Source organism: Peromyscus maniculatus, chromosome 5 (assembly GCF_049852395.1).
Source record: "Peromyscus maniculatus bairdii isolate BWxNUB_F1_BW_parent chromosome 5, HU_Pman_BW_mat_3.1, whole genome shotgun sequence".
Lineage (NCBI taxonomy): Eukaryota > Metazoa > Chordata > Mammalia > Rodentia > Cricetidae > Peromyscus > Peromyscus maniculatus.
Window position 1 is genome coordinate 55,496,936 of NC_134856.1, and position 17,313 is coordinate 55,514,248.

Below are 17,313 nucleotides of genomic sequence, written 5' to 3' on the forward strand. Positions count from 1 at the left end.
TACAAGGGTGTGGGATGAGCTCAGGCAGTGCACACATTGCACCAGGCTAATCAGACCCTGCCCTCTCTTGGGCTGAGAGCAGACAGGCATGAAGTTGGCAGAGGGTGCTTGTTGTTTCTTTTGGTTTGTTTTTCTCTGATGCTTCTTGGTGTCTTCTCTTGCTGTGGATTCCACAGGGCCACCTCCACATTGCCCAGGTGCCTCAAGGGGAGCAGGTGCAGATCACACAGGACAGTGAGGTGAGTCAGGTGTCACCCTGCAAGCTCACAAGGCCACACAGTCATGTACTCAGTTTGTGGAACCAATGCTATTCCAGAAGAACCTGGGGAGTGCTCTAGGAGAGAGTCTGCCTGGCTCAGTGGGGTGACTGGGATGCTTTTCTGGTGGTTTTTTTTTTTTTTTTTTTTTTTTGGTTTTTCAAGACAGGGTTTCTCTGTGTAGCTTTGCGCCTTTCCTGGGACTCACTTGGTAGCCCAGGCTGGCCTCGAACCCACAGAGATCCGCCTGGCTCTGCCTCCCGAGTGCTGGGATTAAAGGCATGCGCCACCACCGCCCGGCTCTGGTGTTTTTTATAATTGATGATGGTGTAATGAGATCTGTGAAGAGACACTGTAGACTCAGACTGGTGGGAGTAACTTCCTACCTATTGTGGGCCATATTGTGCTACTGTGTACGTATATGCCTTGTGAATCTGCAAATGTTTAAAAAGGAAAAGGAAAGACATTTTCATTTGTGGGTCAGAGTTGAGGGAAGAGGTTTAAAGTTTTGTGCTTTTAATACAAGAGAAAAAAAGATTCATCTTATAATACTTGTTTTATTTTTGTGGGTTTTATTGCTAAAAGGGGTTGGATTTTTGTAGAGTTAGTGGTTTCCTGGTTATTTCTCAATAGTGTAGGGAAGTTCTCACTCTGTCTCCTTTTGTCCCTGTGCAGGGCAATCTGCAGATCCATCATGTTGGCCAGGATGGACAGGTAAGTGCTCACCTGTCCCCCATCCATACCCTTCTCACACAGCCTGAGACACTGGTGTGGGGGTGGGGTGGGGTTGCCTGCAGCGGGAGGGGCTGGGATGAAGTGTCCAGGTGGGGCTCTGGCCTGCATTTATGCTTTGTGGGCTCTCACATTAGTTTTTGCACCAGAGAAGAAACTCTCCCCAAGTTCATTGCTTTCTGCAACTTTCCGTGGAAGTTTGGTGACATTTGCTCAGGTGGGACAAGGTAGGCTTGGTTCTCGCTTATTGCTGTCAAACCTAAACACCTTCCTGTTCTTCTGAGATAAGGAGAACGGTTCTTTATTGGCTATACCTGGAAGGACTTCTGTGCTTAGTGAAGTATCCCAGGCTCCTCAGGAGAGAAGTGAGTGCTACAGGGTGGAGGGAAGCTCGTGGTAGCAGTTGGGATTTGCACTTCTGTGGCCTTTCAGGAGTTTTTGTGAAGGTTGGTGTCAGCTCTAGGTCACTATGAAGAGTCAGGACAGGCTTCTGTTTGCATAATACAGCTTAAGAAGTTGTGGCGACACACAGAGTTCACTCACCGTACAGGAGGCTCTGCTCCTTGTTTTCCAAAACTAACACTCTCTGTGCTGGAAGACCCATGTTGTTCCCTGTGCTACCCATTTTGGGAAAGAGTCAGAGCTAAAGAGAACCCTAGTCATTTCTGCAAAGCTTGTGCAGTTGGGACCAAACGGCAGAAATTGATTCTCATAGCCTTCCTCTTGGGGAGTTTCAGCCTTGTAGTTGGTTCCTCACTCTGCTTTTTATGACATTGTGGTCTGTGTTTGCTATGTTGGTGTGTCCCCATAACATGAAAGGATGCACCTTTTCATAGATGAGAAAGCAAAGCCTGTTACCTCAGTTTCCCACTGTTTCTATCATGAATAAAGTTTCACCTGGAATTGGAAAAAACAACAACACAGCAGACTTTTCACAGTTTGAGTGTGATACTTGTGCTTGATTGTAGGCACAAGTGCCTGCCTGATGCTTGGCTCTGTCTGCTGACCTGAGGGCAGACAGCCCAACGTCTAGCCGGACCGGCAGCTTCTATCAGGCCACAGCCACCGGCTTCTTTTGGGCAGAGAGGCTAAGAAAGAGCCAGTGCTTGAGCTTCCAAGGCGGACACCTGGTTCTGCCTCTGGGCCCAGTGCCTCAGAAGCCTGTCACTGCTGCCAGCCATGATCCTACCCACTCTGCTCTAAGCAGCCTCCCTGCAAGAAGCTCTAACACTGGTCACTTTTCACACTGAGAAGTAACTTGTACATCTCTGATTCTTTCCACCTGTGAACCCCATACTTTGTTTCCAATCCCGCTTCCCAGTGTCACTGTATCTGGGACCACACATCCAAGGGTACTGCTGGCATCCTCTTCTTTCCTGGAGGCAGCTTGTCTTCGGATGGAAACGGACAGCATGTGCTCACGAAGCAACTGTTTTCTGCAGGCCCATTAGCCAGTTGTCTTTGCTTCCCACTTGTAGAGATTCTGTCCTCATCTTATCATCTGGCCAGTTCTCCAGTCTGTTCAGTAACCTTACTCAGCATGGCTTCATTTATGGTTCAGAAGGCACAAATGTTCCATTTACTTGGGTGTTTGTTCTCAGTGGAGCTAAAGTCACCAGACCTGTGCAGGGGACAGTTAGCCCTGTCACCTGTCCTCTTCCTGGGTCCACAAGAAGATTGTGCCTATGATTCTTAGATTCTTTTTTTTTTTTTTTTAATTTATTTATTTATCATGTATACAGAAGAAGGCGCCAGATCTGATTACAGATGGTTGTGAGCCACCATGTGGTTGCTGGGAATTGAACTCAGGACCTCTGGAAGAGCAGTCAGTGCTCTTAACCTCTGAGCCATCTCTCCAGCCCAGGTCTTAGATTCTTTATCCTGAGTTGGTCTTAGGTCTTCTTCATCCTGGTGTGAATGCTGGAATGTTTTCCTGAAGACTGCCTGCATGCGCTGGCTGTAGGTTTGTGGAAAGGGTGTTGAACAGAACATTATCCTTAGTTGTAAAAGCTCTGGAGGACATTTATGTGACGGACTTTTTTTTTTTTTTTTTTTTTGGAGACAGGGTTTTTTCTTTAGCCCTGGCTGTACTGGAACTCGCTCTGTAGACCAGGCTGGCCTCAAACTCATAGAAATCTGCCTGCCTCTTTAATCCAAGTGCTGGGATTAAAGGTGTGCGCCACTACCTCCCGGCTGTGACTGACTTTTTTAAGTTCATAACTTCATCCTTATTTTGTCCATCTGGTTTGGGACGGTAATGGCCTTTCTGCATCAAGGCTGCGGGAGGACAGCAGGACAGCTGTATCCCCAGAGGAAGACTGTCTGTCACAGGAGGACGTGGGCTCCAGAGAGTCAGTGTTAATGATGTCAGAGCCATCTGAACTTGGCCTCTGGGGGACAGGTGCACAGCTGCTCCCAGCCACTTTGGACAAGCACAGTCAGGAAGGGTCAGTGTCCAGCCCTAGAGGTTCTCTGCTTGCTCTTGGCTTTTCCAGCCCTAATGGTCACTGCTGTTTGCCAGTTGTACTTCCCACTTGAGGTTTCTAGGCTTATGCTACAATGGCCAGTCTTCAGTATCTCTGGTCAGTAGAGGGAGGAGGCAGGGGATTCCCTGGGTACTGGAATGTAAACTGCAGTAGAATCTTTTAAAACACAACTTGGAGGGCCTTTGGCTGGGTTCTCAAAGCTGGGCTTTGTCTTGGCTCCTGAGGCTTCCCTGGTGTGGCTCAGTTCTCCGAGTTTGCGCTCAGACTGCAGCACCCACACACGTAGGCCGGTACACAAGTCTCCCCCCAGCTTCTGGCCAGTGTGTCTTCTTGTGGTAATGGCTTCCCATCCTTTATGTGACCTTAGGTTTCGAGAAGAAGCTGGCTGCCGTGTATATTGGCTTTAAATTTAATGTGCTCACTGGTTCTAGCTGCAGCTGTGGGAAGAACAGCTTGGTGGAGTAAGGTGTGGGGCTGAGCCTGGACCTCTGGCTGTTCACCGCATTGGAGCTTGGTTTCTGATGGTTCTTGTTGAGAGCTGACTCTGGGACATTGGCAGATTATTTAAGATGATTAAAGCTGGTGGTTTTTCTCTTCTCAAGTGGAGCCATAGGTACCGTTGGAAGGTGGGTGACACACTGCTGCCCTTGCTCCTGTCTTTGTAGCTGTGAGCGTGTTCAGGGCTAGGACCATTTGGAGTGGTGTGGATAGGGTTGTTATGGTCTGATGGAATTGGTTAGGTGGAGCTTTGGTGGGAAGTCAAAGCAGGGTCAGGGAAATCTCGGCTCTTCATGTAAGGGGTTACGACAGGGTAGCGCTCCAGAGTGGGGACTGTGGGTGTGACAAATGTGTTGATACAGTACTAACTTCTTGTCAGAGGGATTTCAGTTTTCACAATGTCAGTATAGTGGAGTCTTTAATTTATGTGGGTTATCAGAAGTTTCTGGAAAATAAAAGTCCTTAAATGCGAAGAGCCATAGGATTGAAGGTTGCAGTACAGTGGATGGGTGCATTGAAAATGGTGAACAGGGGCTGGAGAGATGGCTCAGAGGTTAAGAGCACTGGCTACTCTTTCCAGAGGTCCTGAGTTCAATTCCCAGCAACCACGTGGTGGCTCACAACCATCTGTAATGAGATCTGGTGCCCTCTTCTGGTCATACATGCTATATACATAATAAATAAATAAATCTTAAAAAAAAAAGAAGAAGAAAATGGTGAACAGTGAGGTTGAGGTCATGAGGACTTCTTGAGGCCAGTAAACTAGTGGCTACCTTAAGAAGGCCCCTGGGGGCTGGCCTTGACTCTGGTCTTGGATAGTTGCTTTGCCCACAGACCTGAGCTCTGATGTGAGCCATTGCTGCCCCTTGAGCTTCCTCTCTGTGGGCTGTTGACATTGACAGCCACCCAGGAAGGGTAGTTTGGTTCTGTAGTGGAGAGCAGCGTGCCTAGACAGGGGTGATGCGCCTTTGAAGCTGCTTGTGTTTGGGTTTCCAGCCTCAGTGAAAGTGATTTCACACGTGGCTCCAGGATCTTTCTCTTGTGAGTGTGTGCAGTCAGACTAGCTCTTCAAGGCAGCGTGGGCTCCGCTCCAGCTTCTGTAGCTACTGTAGCAATGTTCACTTTCTTTTCTAGCCCCATGCATTAGCTCCTGAATACTGGTTATGACATAGCACATGGATTGTGAACACAGTGTGGTAGATGACTACTGTAGTCAGCTTAGCCTAGTGGTCTAAGATGTTCCAGCTTTTCAGACCGATGACACTTGTACTGTAAATAGCAGTACATTTTCCTTCGTTTTGACAAGTCAGCAGGTAATTCTTGAAATATATTAGAGCCTTGTTTAAACATTATTGAGCCTGGCTAAGAGCACTTGCTGCTTTGCAGAGTACCCGGGTGCAGTTCCCAGCTTTATGTCAGGTGACTGGCTGACATTTGCCTGTAACTACATCACTAGAGGATCTGATACCCACTTCTGGCTTCTGGGCACCTGTATTTATATGTTCATACTCACAAACAGATACACAGGCCTACACATAATTTTTTAAAGGTTAAAAATCAACTTTATAAAAACTTGTGTGTGCTAGGCCTGGTGGCACAGGCCTCTTTCTAATTGCAGGTAGTCAGGAATACTGCAGTAGTTTTATTCCCGGTGATCTTCAAACTTTTAAACATTTCTGAAGTGCCTGCCTTCAGGTAAACTGAACTGAGCAAACTTGAGGTGCCTTGGGCAGCCATCTCCACAGCTCCATGTCCTCTGGAGCAGCCGAGCTCCAGCAGGATGGGTGGCTGGATGCTTCCAGACAGAGGCTTGTTGTGTTAATTGGATGAATGTAGTCAGATTTTTCTTTGGGCTGCCAGCTCACAAATGAGGACACGGAGACTTATTGTTATGAAAGCTCAGCCTTAGCTTAGGCCTGTCCCAGGAAATCTTACAACTTCTTGGTGGCATGATTTGCTGAGCCATCACTCTCCTTGCTCTTCCTTTTTTTTTTTTTTTTTTTTTTTTTTTGTTTGTTTTTCGAGACAGGGTTTCTCTTGTGTAGCTTTGCGCCTTTTCCTGGAACTCACTTGGTAGCCCAGGCTGGCCTCGAACTCACAGAGATCCGCCTGGCTCTGCCTCCCGAGTGCTGGGATTAAAGGCGTGCGCCACCACCGCCCGGCTCCTTGCTCTTCCTAATAAACCTGTCATAGGCAAGTGGTGGTTCCAGTCATGGAGGACAGAAGGCTGGGACACTGCCCTAAAGGCCTCCTCTGTCCATTGGTTTTATTGGCCCTATGAACTTGGACAAATGAGTCAGTGTCCCGTGCTGTGTTTCCTGACAGGCAGAATGCAGCTCGGGATAACAGAAAAGGTAACGTCTGTGCCAAGTACCCAGAATCCTGGCTGGCGCCAACCTAGGGAGCCCCAGGTACTATTGGACTGGGGCCCCAAACTCCCTGACTGCTTCTCACACAGGCCTAGTCTGTGTCTCTCCTGTCCCAGGCATCCTGATTCTTGCTGTTTTGATTAGGCTAAATGACAGGGCCTAATTTTTTAATTTTTGTTTTTGGTGTTTAATTATAGCAATAGTAACCTTAACTAGAACAGAGACCAAAAAATTAGTAGCTGGGGTATGGCTCATTTTGTAAAGTGCTTGCCACATAAGCATGAGGGCCTAGGTTCCAATCCTCAGCACCCACATAAATAAGCCTGGTGTGGCAGTGTACATCTGTAATTCCATCCCTAGGGAGGCATATAGAAGAGGTTTCCTGGAGCTTACTGGCCAGCTGGGCTTGCCAAATTAGCAATTTCCAAATTCAATGAGAGATCTCATCTCAGTGTAGTAAGGTGGAGAACAATTTACATTGATCTTTTGCTGGAAATGTATGTGAATGTGGGCGAGCATGTATGTGCACACACAGACATACACACAGGAGAGGGACAGCAATGCATGAGTTTGTCTTTGTCATAGGAGTGTGTGTGTGTGTGTGTGTGTGTGTGTGTGTGTGTGTGTGTGTGTGTGTGTGTGTGTGAGAGAGAGAGAGAGAAAAGTTTGTGGATGGTCACTGTCTGGGCCAGTCAGTGGTTGGATAGTTGCCTAAGTACCTCACTGTTCTTCTGGAGAAAACTACCCTTTGAGGTTGGGAAAAGACCCTTGTTCAGCTGGATCAAGTGAGTAAGAGAAAGAAGTGGAAGCTTCTTGGACTTTTCCCACAGCTGTGGGTCGGGCTGGCCACACACTCATCAACACAAGTGAGTGTCTACCCCGAGCACAAGTGTTGCCCTTTGTTTTGGTTTTGCCTCCTAGTAGATTCTTGGTGGGACTCAGTTTCATATGCAGATACTGCTGAAAGGTCCTGGGCTTCTTGCATTTATTTTTAGGGTTTGCACCAGTTTTGCATTATCTCAGTTGGGTTTTAAGTAGAGCTTCAGAATTGGCAGTGGATGGAGGAAAACCAGATGGTGTGTGCTCCAAAGCACAGTGCTCCCAGGTTCTCTTCGTGCCCTGCTCTGAATTCTTGCCCTCTGCTATTTTTTCGTATGTCTGAAAAATAGGCACTGCTTCAAAAATGTGTTAGGGGAACTGCTACCAATGAAGCTGAGAATATAGCACACGCCTGCTCCCTGTCCTTGTCTCTGGCCTGTCAGTGCTGTGCTGTCCCTTGGGAAGTCCACTGGGGGTCAGCTACAGGCTAGCTGGAGTTGGCTGCCTGGAGGTGATGGGTCTGGCTGTTGGCCTGGGCACCAGCACTCACTTCAGTGCCGTCAGACATTTCCACACTGCAGAGCCTGTTTGGAGAACTGCAGATCAGGGCTCTCTTCCAGATGCAGAGTGAGCAGGAGGAGTGAAGGAACTGAAAGTTCGTTACTGGGAGATAATGGGAAACTTGCCCCTGTGTGCCATACCCTGGTGGCCTGCAGTGCTGCATTCCTTGTGTAGCCGAGGGCTCCTGTCTGCCAGACGCTTACTGCAGCAGGGATCCCCTGAACAGACTGAGCAGTCAGTCTTCTTGGGCGGCCAGAATGTACCCTGGGCACCCAACTCAAGCTCATCTTTGCTATCCTGCAGCTGGGATTTGACTTTCGTTTTTTTATTCACTACCAACTTAACGTTAAAGTCAAACCTCAACCTGCAGTGGTCTCTCAAATCACTACCAGGACATGCCAGAGACTGGGATGCAGTTGATCCAGGGAGTACAGTGGGCCTTCCCTGTGCTCACTGCAGTATGCCTGTGCTAGTCTTACACAGTGCTGTGACGGGGATGCTCTAAACAAGGCAGAGCATATGCACCATCTGTTTCCAACATTTGTCGTAGATACCTGCTGGGTGCTCGAGTCAACTGTTACTGTGTCAGTCCCAAAACAAGTTCTGGTGTTGCTGGGACCTTCCTCAGCCTTGTTTGTAAGGATAGATGCCAGGTGTCATCTTCCCTGCTGCCCTGGCTGCATCCCAGGCTGCAGTGTTTCAAAGAAGCTCTTGGGGTGAACAGGTCTTACCCACCCAGCTGGCTTTTCCTGCATCAGTCCTCCTCATGGCTGTCATCCTTCACCAGGAGTAGCATTTCCAGTGAAACCATACTTGGGTTGTTGTGGTCTCATATAGCTCTGGCTGGTCTCCAACTCACTTAAGTAGCCAAGGCTGGCTTTGAACTACTGATCTCCTGCTTCTCCCTACCAACTGCTAGGATTATTAGCCATCATGCTAATAATGCTAAAAGGTATTTGTTTTGGTAAGTGCCTTGGAGCGTTCTCTCTTCTGGTGCTAGAAGCAGGTTCAGAAATGGCCCACACAGCAGAACAGGTTTGTGTCTGCCCCTGTTGTTAGAGAAAGACTGGTCACTAGGATGATAAATCCTGAGTGTGGACCAGAGACACACAGGGGCAGGCCCAAGAAGCATGGCCAGAACTGGACAGTTCAGATATGGCCAGGCCTTCCCAGGCAAGTGTCCTCCCTGTGAGCATGGTGATAGCACCCTTGACATGATCTTGGTCTTCAAGTTTCTTCTTCACAGCAGCCAGCCGAGGTGACAGCTCACCAGTTCTTTCCCACAGTTGAAATGAATGTGGTCAGATCCCATAGCCAGGGTCCAGGCCCCACAGCTTCCTCACTGGGAGACAGTTTGCAAGCCAGGCCTGGTAGCTCTAGTCTTTGAAAGCCATGACTTTCTGAGCTTTTCCCAGATGAGAATTTTGCTTCCATTCATTGATTGTTTGGTCAAGTTACACCTTTGTCTTAACATTGCAAACTGAGGTTTTCTTACAGCACCGCACCGCACCGCAGATTTTACCAGCTTCGTGTTTCATATAGGGAGTGGTTTACTGGCGGTGCTGGCGGGACAGCACTGTCGGGGTGCTGAGCAGGGAGGCTGCTGCTTTGCTGCAATCAACACAGGCAGAGGCTTCTGGGAAACAGGTTCCATGATTGCAGAAGCTTCCTTAAAAGTAGTTACAGTTATCTTAGACTCATTATGGAGGAATCTGTAAAAATGTAAGATGACTGGGGAACTGTGGTTATGTTACAGCTCCTAACTTGGGGTTTCCAAAGGTGGCCTGGCTTCTGAGTTCCCAGGAGATAGCAAACCAGGCAGCCCCAGTGTGCCAGCACCTCCCCTTTCCTACCTCTTCCCCACAAGGTGGGATCTGTGGCTTGACAAGTCACTGCCAAGCCTATAGCCCCCATTCTGATCTCTTCCAGTCGTGGGGCCTGTGCCAGAATCCCATTCCTGTCAGCGGTGACTCAGTGGCCCAGGCTAATCCCTCCCAGCTTTGGCCTCTGGGAGGAGACACACTTGATCTGCCTGCTGGAAATGAGATGATCCAGGTTTGTAAGTGTTTCTTGTTGGGAGATGTGGGTGGCCTGACCAGTGTTTTCCAGGGACCATGAGAAGAAGTATCAGGTTAGAGCCCTGGAGAGCAGGCAGGGCCTGCTTTCCACAGGTATCTGGCTCTTTCAGAACCTACAGCAAGTTAAACAGTGCCTTACACTGTGAGCCCAGGCTTACAAGGCTGCCACATAACTGCTAGTGTCTATGCTCAGATACCTACAGATATCTGATAAGAGCTTGCTTTGGTAGCCAGAAACACCAGAGACACCATAGGAGAGGGGCATGTTAGGAGTTTAGCAGAGCTGATGAGTTGTCTGTAAATAGGCGTGTGCCTTATATGCACATTCATGCATGTACACACATATGATCACATGTGTCTGAAGACGTGTACGGGCATACTTGAAACTACTGATGGCATATAAAAGCATATGGTTTGATGAGTGGCTAGTAACACGGGCCCATCTGACAAGCTCAGATCCCTCACACCACAGAGCCTTTTGTTCATGGAGGCAGGATCATGCTGCCATTGCAGCAGTTCTGCTGTTAGTGTTCTTTCCTTCCTTCTGAAGCCTGCTGCTTCTGCTGTTCAAGGAGCACATGGGAGCCACCCTTTGCTTCCTGCTAGATTACCCTGGTAGACGACCCAGGACGGGTCAGGGTAGATATTGTCCTGTCTGTTTGCCCCATGTTCCTGCAGTCAGACCAGGAAGCTCCTGTGACTCACATCCTGGGTGGGAATAGTCCATTCCTCTGCAGAGCATGGTTTTGATAGGGTGCAGGGTTGGCACAGGAGCATGTGGAACCCACTGAGCAGCTGAGTGGGAGGGCAGGAGGTACTATGGGTGAGTAAATGCAGGGGAGGAGAGCTCCCAAGCTACCCTGGCTGCCCATGAGAGGTCAAGGACAGCTCACACAGTGGGAGAGTCTAGAAGAGCCAAGGCTCCAATCCAGTCTGCCACCAAAGGCTGTGCCCAAAACAAGAGCTCTATCTGCTCTTTCCCTGAATATGAAGTTCTTGGTTTTGTTTGAAGCTGGACTGCTTAGTCAGAGGAAGCAAAGCACAATGCCTGGAAAAATGTAGTTCTGAGCAAAAATAATGAACCTGACTACAAGTCAGAGTGGAAGGAGGAAGCCAGAGGCTTCTGTCAATGCCTCTTGACAAGCCAGATCATTTTACTCTATTCAGGCTTCCCCCCAGAGGGGCTAAGCTTTGTCTAAAACAGGGTGTTGACTGTCAGCCAACTGTTGGGCAACTTAACATCTGTTGCCCTGCTTTGCTCAGAAGAGGGCAGGATTGGCCAGTAGCATTGTTCAGGAGCTGTCCCAGAGCAGGTGTGAGGTAGTGGCAGTGCTGAGGTATTTTTGGGTAGAAGTACCAGGCAAGTATTTATGTTGAGTTTTGAACTTGCCTGGAAACCAGTACACGGATACGTGTTTGCACACCCTTTTCCTTTTAATTAACTTGAACTTGAGCACCTGGAGATGGGTGAAGTCCAGCTTTTCCCTGATTTTGCACAGCCTGCTGCCCGTCAATGTGGCCTGTGGAGTGGCTGACCAGGATGTGTGGCTCCTGTGAGGCCAAGGAAACTGTCCTTTTAGCCCCACATGTTGACATAAAGACAAGCAGCAATAAGCAGGTCCAGAGAGGTAGGTCATGAGGTCAGATATGTGCAGAGACAGGCTAGACATTAGGTTGTCACTGTTTGTGTTGTCTCTTGGCTTCTTCCTGAGCAGAGTCTGTCAAGGCCTCCATAGGTGAACAGAATCAAACTGGAAGTGAGACTGACCCAGCAACCATTGCACTCTCCAAGAAGGAGGTAGACCACTTCCCAAAGGAATCCTAGGCAGTCCCTTATGAAAGACCCACTTCCTGACATTGCCACTATGGCATCCAGCAGGAGTTTCTGAGGGGACAGCTATATTCAGTCTGTTGGCATTCATATCCCCAAGTAGTTGTCTCACTTTTTTCTAGTTACTCAAAAAAAAAATGAAAAAGGGTTTTCAAGTCATTAAAAAATCTTTCCCACTGCCTGAGAACCTGAGTCTGTTTTGGTTTGGCAGACCCTCATTAGCATGAAAGACACTGTTCTTACTTGGAGTGTGTCCTTTAAAAAGGCACATGTTATCTGACAGACAAGCCAGCACTATTTACAAGCTCTTAGAAGTTCACTGGGTGAGTTTGTACTGCTGTCTCTGGTTGTGGGGACCATGCCACATGCTGTCTTCTTTGTACCGCAGGATGGGTGTGCCATCCTGCCAAAGGTGTCTCAGATATGGGCAGTTCTGTTCATTGTTGGAGTTCCTTGTCTGGGACTCCTGGCCTTCCCTCCTAGAATAGTACACAGCCCCGATGAAGGAAGGGCTCCTTGGTTCCTAGCAACTATGACAGAGGCTCTGTATTGTCTGCCTAGAGACACCTGACCAGTTGTGTGAGCACCAAGTGGGCTTTGTGGGAAGTAAGGCAGTAGGAAGGATACCCAGAGGTGGGGTCACCCCAGACCTGTGCTCCTGGGTGTCACACCCTCCCCGGGGAGCCTGTTACACACTCCTCCAGTCTCTCTGCCATAGTGTAGCTCTTCTCTTCTTTTTTCTTTGTGTGCCTGTGTTTGCATGCAGAGGTGGATGTTGGTGTCCTCATCTATCTTGAACTTATTTTTTCTGAGATGAGGTTTCTCACTGAACCTGGAACTCACTGTATTGGCTAGGCTGGCTGGTGAGTTAGCTCCAGCAGTCTTCCTGCTGGGCTTACAGGTCTACCCAGCTGTTCCTGACTTGTGTGTGGATGCTCACGGTCCAAACTCTAGTCCACGTGCTTGCACACAGGCAGTGTGCCCACTGAGCTATCCCTGCAGCCCTCCCTCTCCTTTGGTTTTCCTCTCTACAGCTACTGGCTCCACGTGGGCTCTGCCCAGGGGTTTGTTAAGCTCTCCTGCTGTGTCTTCAGTGTGCCTGTGCATTTTTCTGTGGGCAGCTCTTTTCAAGTTCTAGCTTTTTTTGTTTTTATACAGGCTTTAAAAGACTAATGTCTATGTGTAACAAGGATGTTTCGAGAAGGCTATATGTGGATGTGGCAGATTTCATGGCAGTCAACAACTCAGCACTCACTTAACCAGGTGTCTCTCTGCAGTGGGCTACATTGCACTTGCTGTGGGCCTGCTGCTTCTGGACCAGAAGAGGATGGGGATCGATTGACCCAAGCTCCACTGACCATCCTGGCTTTGTCCCCAACCCCAGGTACTGCAGGGTGCTCAGCTCATAGCCGTGGCCTCTTCAGACCCTGCTGCTACGGGAGTAGACGGGTCGCCTCTCCAGGGCAGTGACATTCAGGTTCAGTACGTCCAACTGGCACCTGTGAGTGACCACACAGCTGCAGCCCAGGTGAGTCCTCGGCCCCTCCCCAGTAGATACTGAACTTGGGGCTGAGTCTGACATTCCTCTAGAGCTAGGAACCTTGTAGAGAGGACACAGATCCAGCCCTGAAGTGGCTCTTCTGTTAGCTCCTCACTCCGGAAATCATGGTGTGAAGGCAGTTCTGGCAGTTTGCAGTGTGAGCTGTACTTGAGAACCTGTCTGGAAATGTTTATCTAGATCTAAAACTAGACCAAAGCTCTGCCCTGCCCCCCTCTCCTGAGAGTCGCTCCTGGAGGTGCCCAGAGTCAGGGCCTCTGTTTCCTGAGAACTCATTGCCCGTCCTGTTGAAGGTCACAGGGCAGAAGCTGTGAGCTCGTGTGATCTCAGCCCAACCAGGGTAGGTGACCATGGTAAGGAGGCAGAAGACCAAGACAGTTTGAGTCTGCATCATGTGGACAAGTCTCCTCCCCCCCTCTGCATGCCTCTAGCTGGCTCCGGCAGGAGCTCCTTCCTTGGTGTGCTGTGGGCCTGAGCAGTGCAGCTTCTCTCAGAAGTTTCTGGTCTCCTGAGCCTGAGAACCAGGCCTTGGCCCTCGGCTGGTCATGGTTTTACTTCTCCAGAAGTTGCTGAGGCCTGTCTGCCTCAGGAATTGGGAGGGCTTATGGAGCTGCCAGGCCAGGTGTCCAAGGAGAGGGTACTGTGAGATCTCTTCCCTGAAGACTAGGAATGACTCTTCCAGGTCCTCAGGGAAGGAACTTGGGCTAAGGTGAAGGCCTTCCAATCTGCAGGACTCAGCCATAATCCCTGTCAAGCTGCAAGAGGTTGCTCCCTTCAAAGCCTGCCACACAGCTGCCCACTCGATCTCACTTTTGTAGACTTTTGATAAAGCTGTAGGGTCGCTTTCCTGCCTGCTGAGCACAAAGCTTCATAGAAAGCACCTGCAGGCTACACCTTCCAACTGAACGGTAATCCTCTTCTTCTCTTCCCTTCTTTTTCTTTTTGTAAATGAGTTGAACACAGCCTCAGCCATGCCATCCCCACTGGGGAGAGAGGAAACAAGCCACCACCAACACCTCCCCCACCCCCCTACACATGCGCGCGCGCGCGCGCACACACACACACACAGTCTCACTATGTAGCTCTGACTGTCCTGGAACTCACTGTGTAGACCAGGCTGGCCTTGAACTCACAGAGATCTGCCTGCTTCTGCCTCCCAGATACAGGAACTAAAGGTGTGTGCCACTACGCCCAGCTCCTCTCCTCCTTTCTTAAAGGAGACAGTATGTCAAGTTTTTTGTCTTTAAAGAGCAGAGACTTAGATGTACGTTAAGAGCTGTCAGGTGCCAGTGCTGTGGGGATGTGGCTATGAGTCTTCTGCCTCATGTGGTGCAGGCCCTGTTCCTGACTCGGCACCAAAGCCCGGGCAACTTATCCTTTGGTGCCCCTGCAGTACAGCTGAGATGCAAGATTGGTGACTCATTCCAAGGTTGCAAGTTCACACCTTGAAACAGTGACTGCATACTCTTTCTGAAGTACATCACTGACAGGCGCCGTGTCTTAAGCTGTCTCAAGATGCCACTTTAAAACATTGGACAGTTTCTGTAGGAAGTCAGCATGACCCTGAGATTCTAAGCAAATATTTCAGGTTAAGAACATGGCATGGCTAATCTGCATTGTTTCTCAGGATGCCTCGAGTGAGGATGGAGAACTGGCAGCGGTCTGGCCCCAGTAGCCCAAGTTCTCCTGGGCAAGTGTGAGGTCTGCTTGTTTCCCATCCAGGCAGGGGTAGCCTGGTACACACTGAGCTTCCGAGGCTGGCGTGTGTTTTCTCCGTGTGTGGGAAAGTCGTGGCTCTGTGTAACACACAGGTGGCTTGCTGACACAAACGTGCTGCTGTGTTTTTCTAGAACAGCTCTCTTTTCTCCTCCACCTTGCAGACGGCTGAGGCATTGCAGCCCACTCTGCAGCCGGAAATGCAGCTTGAACACGGAGCCATCCAGATCCAGTGAGATTAAGCACTGTAGGAGTGCCACACCACAGCTGCTCACTGACCCTGCCCTGTGCCCTGCGCTCCTGCTTCAGCAGGGCAACTGTGGATTCTGCAGGGCACATGAGAGCTCCTCCTCCTGGGGAAGGGTCCTGGCCATCCCCTGCTGGAAGGCACCTCAGGATTGAGTCCCACTGCTGGTCTCCGGAGAAGCATAGTGCAGAGCGTGTTGAGTACATTCAGAAAAACAAGAACTACGATATTTTGTTTAACAGCTTTTTTTAATTTGCTATGGTGTTTATAACAAAAAAGAAAATGGAAAAAAAAAAACCCACACACAACAGAAACACAACTGTGGAGTAGCAGAAGCCTTGGCCGTGTGCTCTCTTGAGGGTCCTGACGTAGGTGTGGAGCCAGCTGATGATGCTGGAGCACTGCGGACCCGCTGCTGGGGTAGGGAGTGCTCCACAGTGTAATTATGCATTTCTAATGAAATAAAGTGTATTTATGGCCACAGAGGCTCAGTGTTGTTGCACCATGAGAGGACTTCCCCAGGGCGCCCATTCCCAGCATGGGTGCCGAGAAGCACACTCACTCCTAGGTCCATGCCACCAGGGAATCCCTGCTCTAGCCCTTGATGCTGGGCAGCAGGAGCTATGGGTCACCCTTGGGGCAGCTGACTCCCATTTCATCATGGTGGAGCTCTCAAAGGCAAGAACACTCCAGCCCATCCTCTTCTGAATGCTTAGGCTCCATAAGGTGCAGCCCCAGGGGTCCTTGGAGATTGCCCTGTGGAAAAGGCCATGCCTCTGCAGAGAAACAGGTTCAATAGTCACATCAGTGGCTTATGAAATGCCAGTAAAGTTGTCCTTACTGACTGATAATGCCATGCTCAAGACCTTTCCTAGGAAGACTTCGAAGTTTCTGCCCCAAATTATCATGCCTCCGTCTCACACCACCACATTCTGAATTCTTGGGTTGGTTAATCATGCTGAGATAGCAGAGGAGAGCAGCTCTCTGGAATAGACAATTTGACATGGTTTGTGACTCTCCTCATAGGAGACTGGCCACTGCTGAAGATGGCCCTGAGTAGGGAAAATAGGGAAAGACCTGGAGGCTGGGGGTTACAAGCCTATATAATACGTCTGGGCAGGATCCCAGGCAAGAATGGAGGACAGAAGAATGATTCCAGAAGGATCCAGAAAGGAAAGCACCCACCATAAGAACGAATCCTTGAAACTGGAGTGCAGGGAGGTAATTACTTTCGACAGAATCAGGTCTCCAGAAAACGTGTTCTGAAAGCTAGTGACAATGTACCATATGACCCCATAATTATAATCTCAGGAATACCCTCTGTTTTCATATATACACCTGTGTGTGCACATTCACAACAGCCCCGTTCATAGCAACCTGAAGTGGAAACAGCCCAAAGGTCCAGCACATGAACAGGTGAGCAAAGGCATGCCTCTGGATACAGAGGATTATTCAGCTGCCACAGGATTGACACTCTGGCTCACACCATGGCATGATCAACTTGAAAACATTAGTGAGTGAAAGAAACCAGGGGTAAAAAACTACTTCTGGAAGATTAGATGAATGGACAGATTGAGAGAAACAAAGTTTCAGGATCTGAAGAGAGGGATGGTGGGAGTTACACACAGGGGATAGAGTGTCTTCGTGGGGGTGGGGAAAATGGTCTGGTGTGGATAACAGTTATTCTTGTCCTGTACACCAGGTCACTCAAAAAGGTGAAACGTTTGGTGTTCATTAGATCTCAAGATTATTTTTGATAAATAGATTACATTTGGCAAAAACATGAAAATTGAGGCCCTGTCCTGGAGATGCCCCCTGAGAGAACGGTTCTAGGGGATTTTCAAGACTAGAGAGATGGACCCTGATGGAGGTTCGCAGTGAGAGACCACTGGACCACATGGGATAGAAACAGATCTGAAGTGGTCTATATAAAATGGACTCTTTGAGAGTAAAGAAATCAAATAGTGGAAAACCTGACTACCTCGGGACAAGCAAGAGGATAAATGAATTATTTTAAAGCACTTGGACCACCTTGAAGAAAGAATGGGAGTGGTGTGCAGTTTTGAGCCTTCAGAATCTGAGGACCACATAGAAACAATCTGTAAAGACTAGAACGCGTGCTCAAGCGGCTGATAGCCCTGGCCTTGTCCCGTGTAGCGCA

At 49.1% G+C, this 17,313-nt stretch overlaps 1 protein-coding gene across 8 annotated transcripts in view; it reads left to right on the forward strand.

Annotated features, from left to right (window-relative positions):
* Window positions 1-15,638, forward strand: part of Banp (BTG3 associated nuclear protein) — a 76,773-nt gene extending 61,135 nt beyond the window's left edge. For 3 of the 8 annotated variants that reach the window (XM_016008459.3, XM_042277794.2, XM_016008461.3), the window contains 5 exons: window positions 168-239; window positions 933-971; window positions 9,652-9,777; window positions 13,016-13,159; window positions 15,070-15,638. In XM_016008459.3, the coding sequence (XP_015863945.1) occupies window positions 168-239; window positions 933-971; window positions 9,652-9,777; window positions 13,016-13,159; window positions 15,070-15,141 (453 nt within the window). In that variant the 3' untranslated portion in view covers window positions 15,142-15,638. The remainder of the gene's footprint in view (window positions 1-167; window positions 240-932; window positions 972-9,651; window positions 9,778-13,015; window positions 13,160-15,069) is intronic. The other 5 variants (XM_042277793.2, XM_006990134.4, XM_042277796.2 and 2 more) reach the window with 3 other exon arrangements.
* The last annotated feature ends 1,675 nt before the right edge of the window (window positions 15,639-17,313 follow it).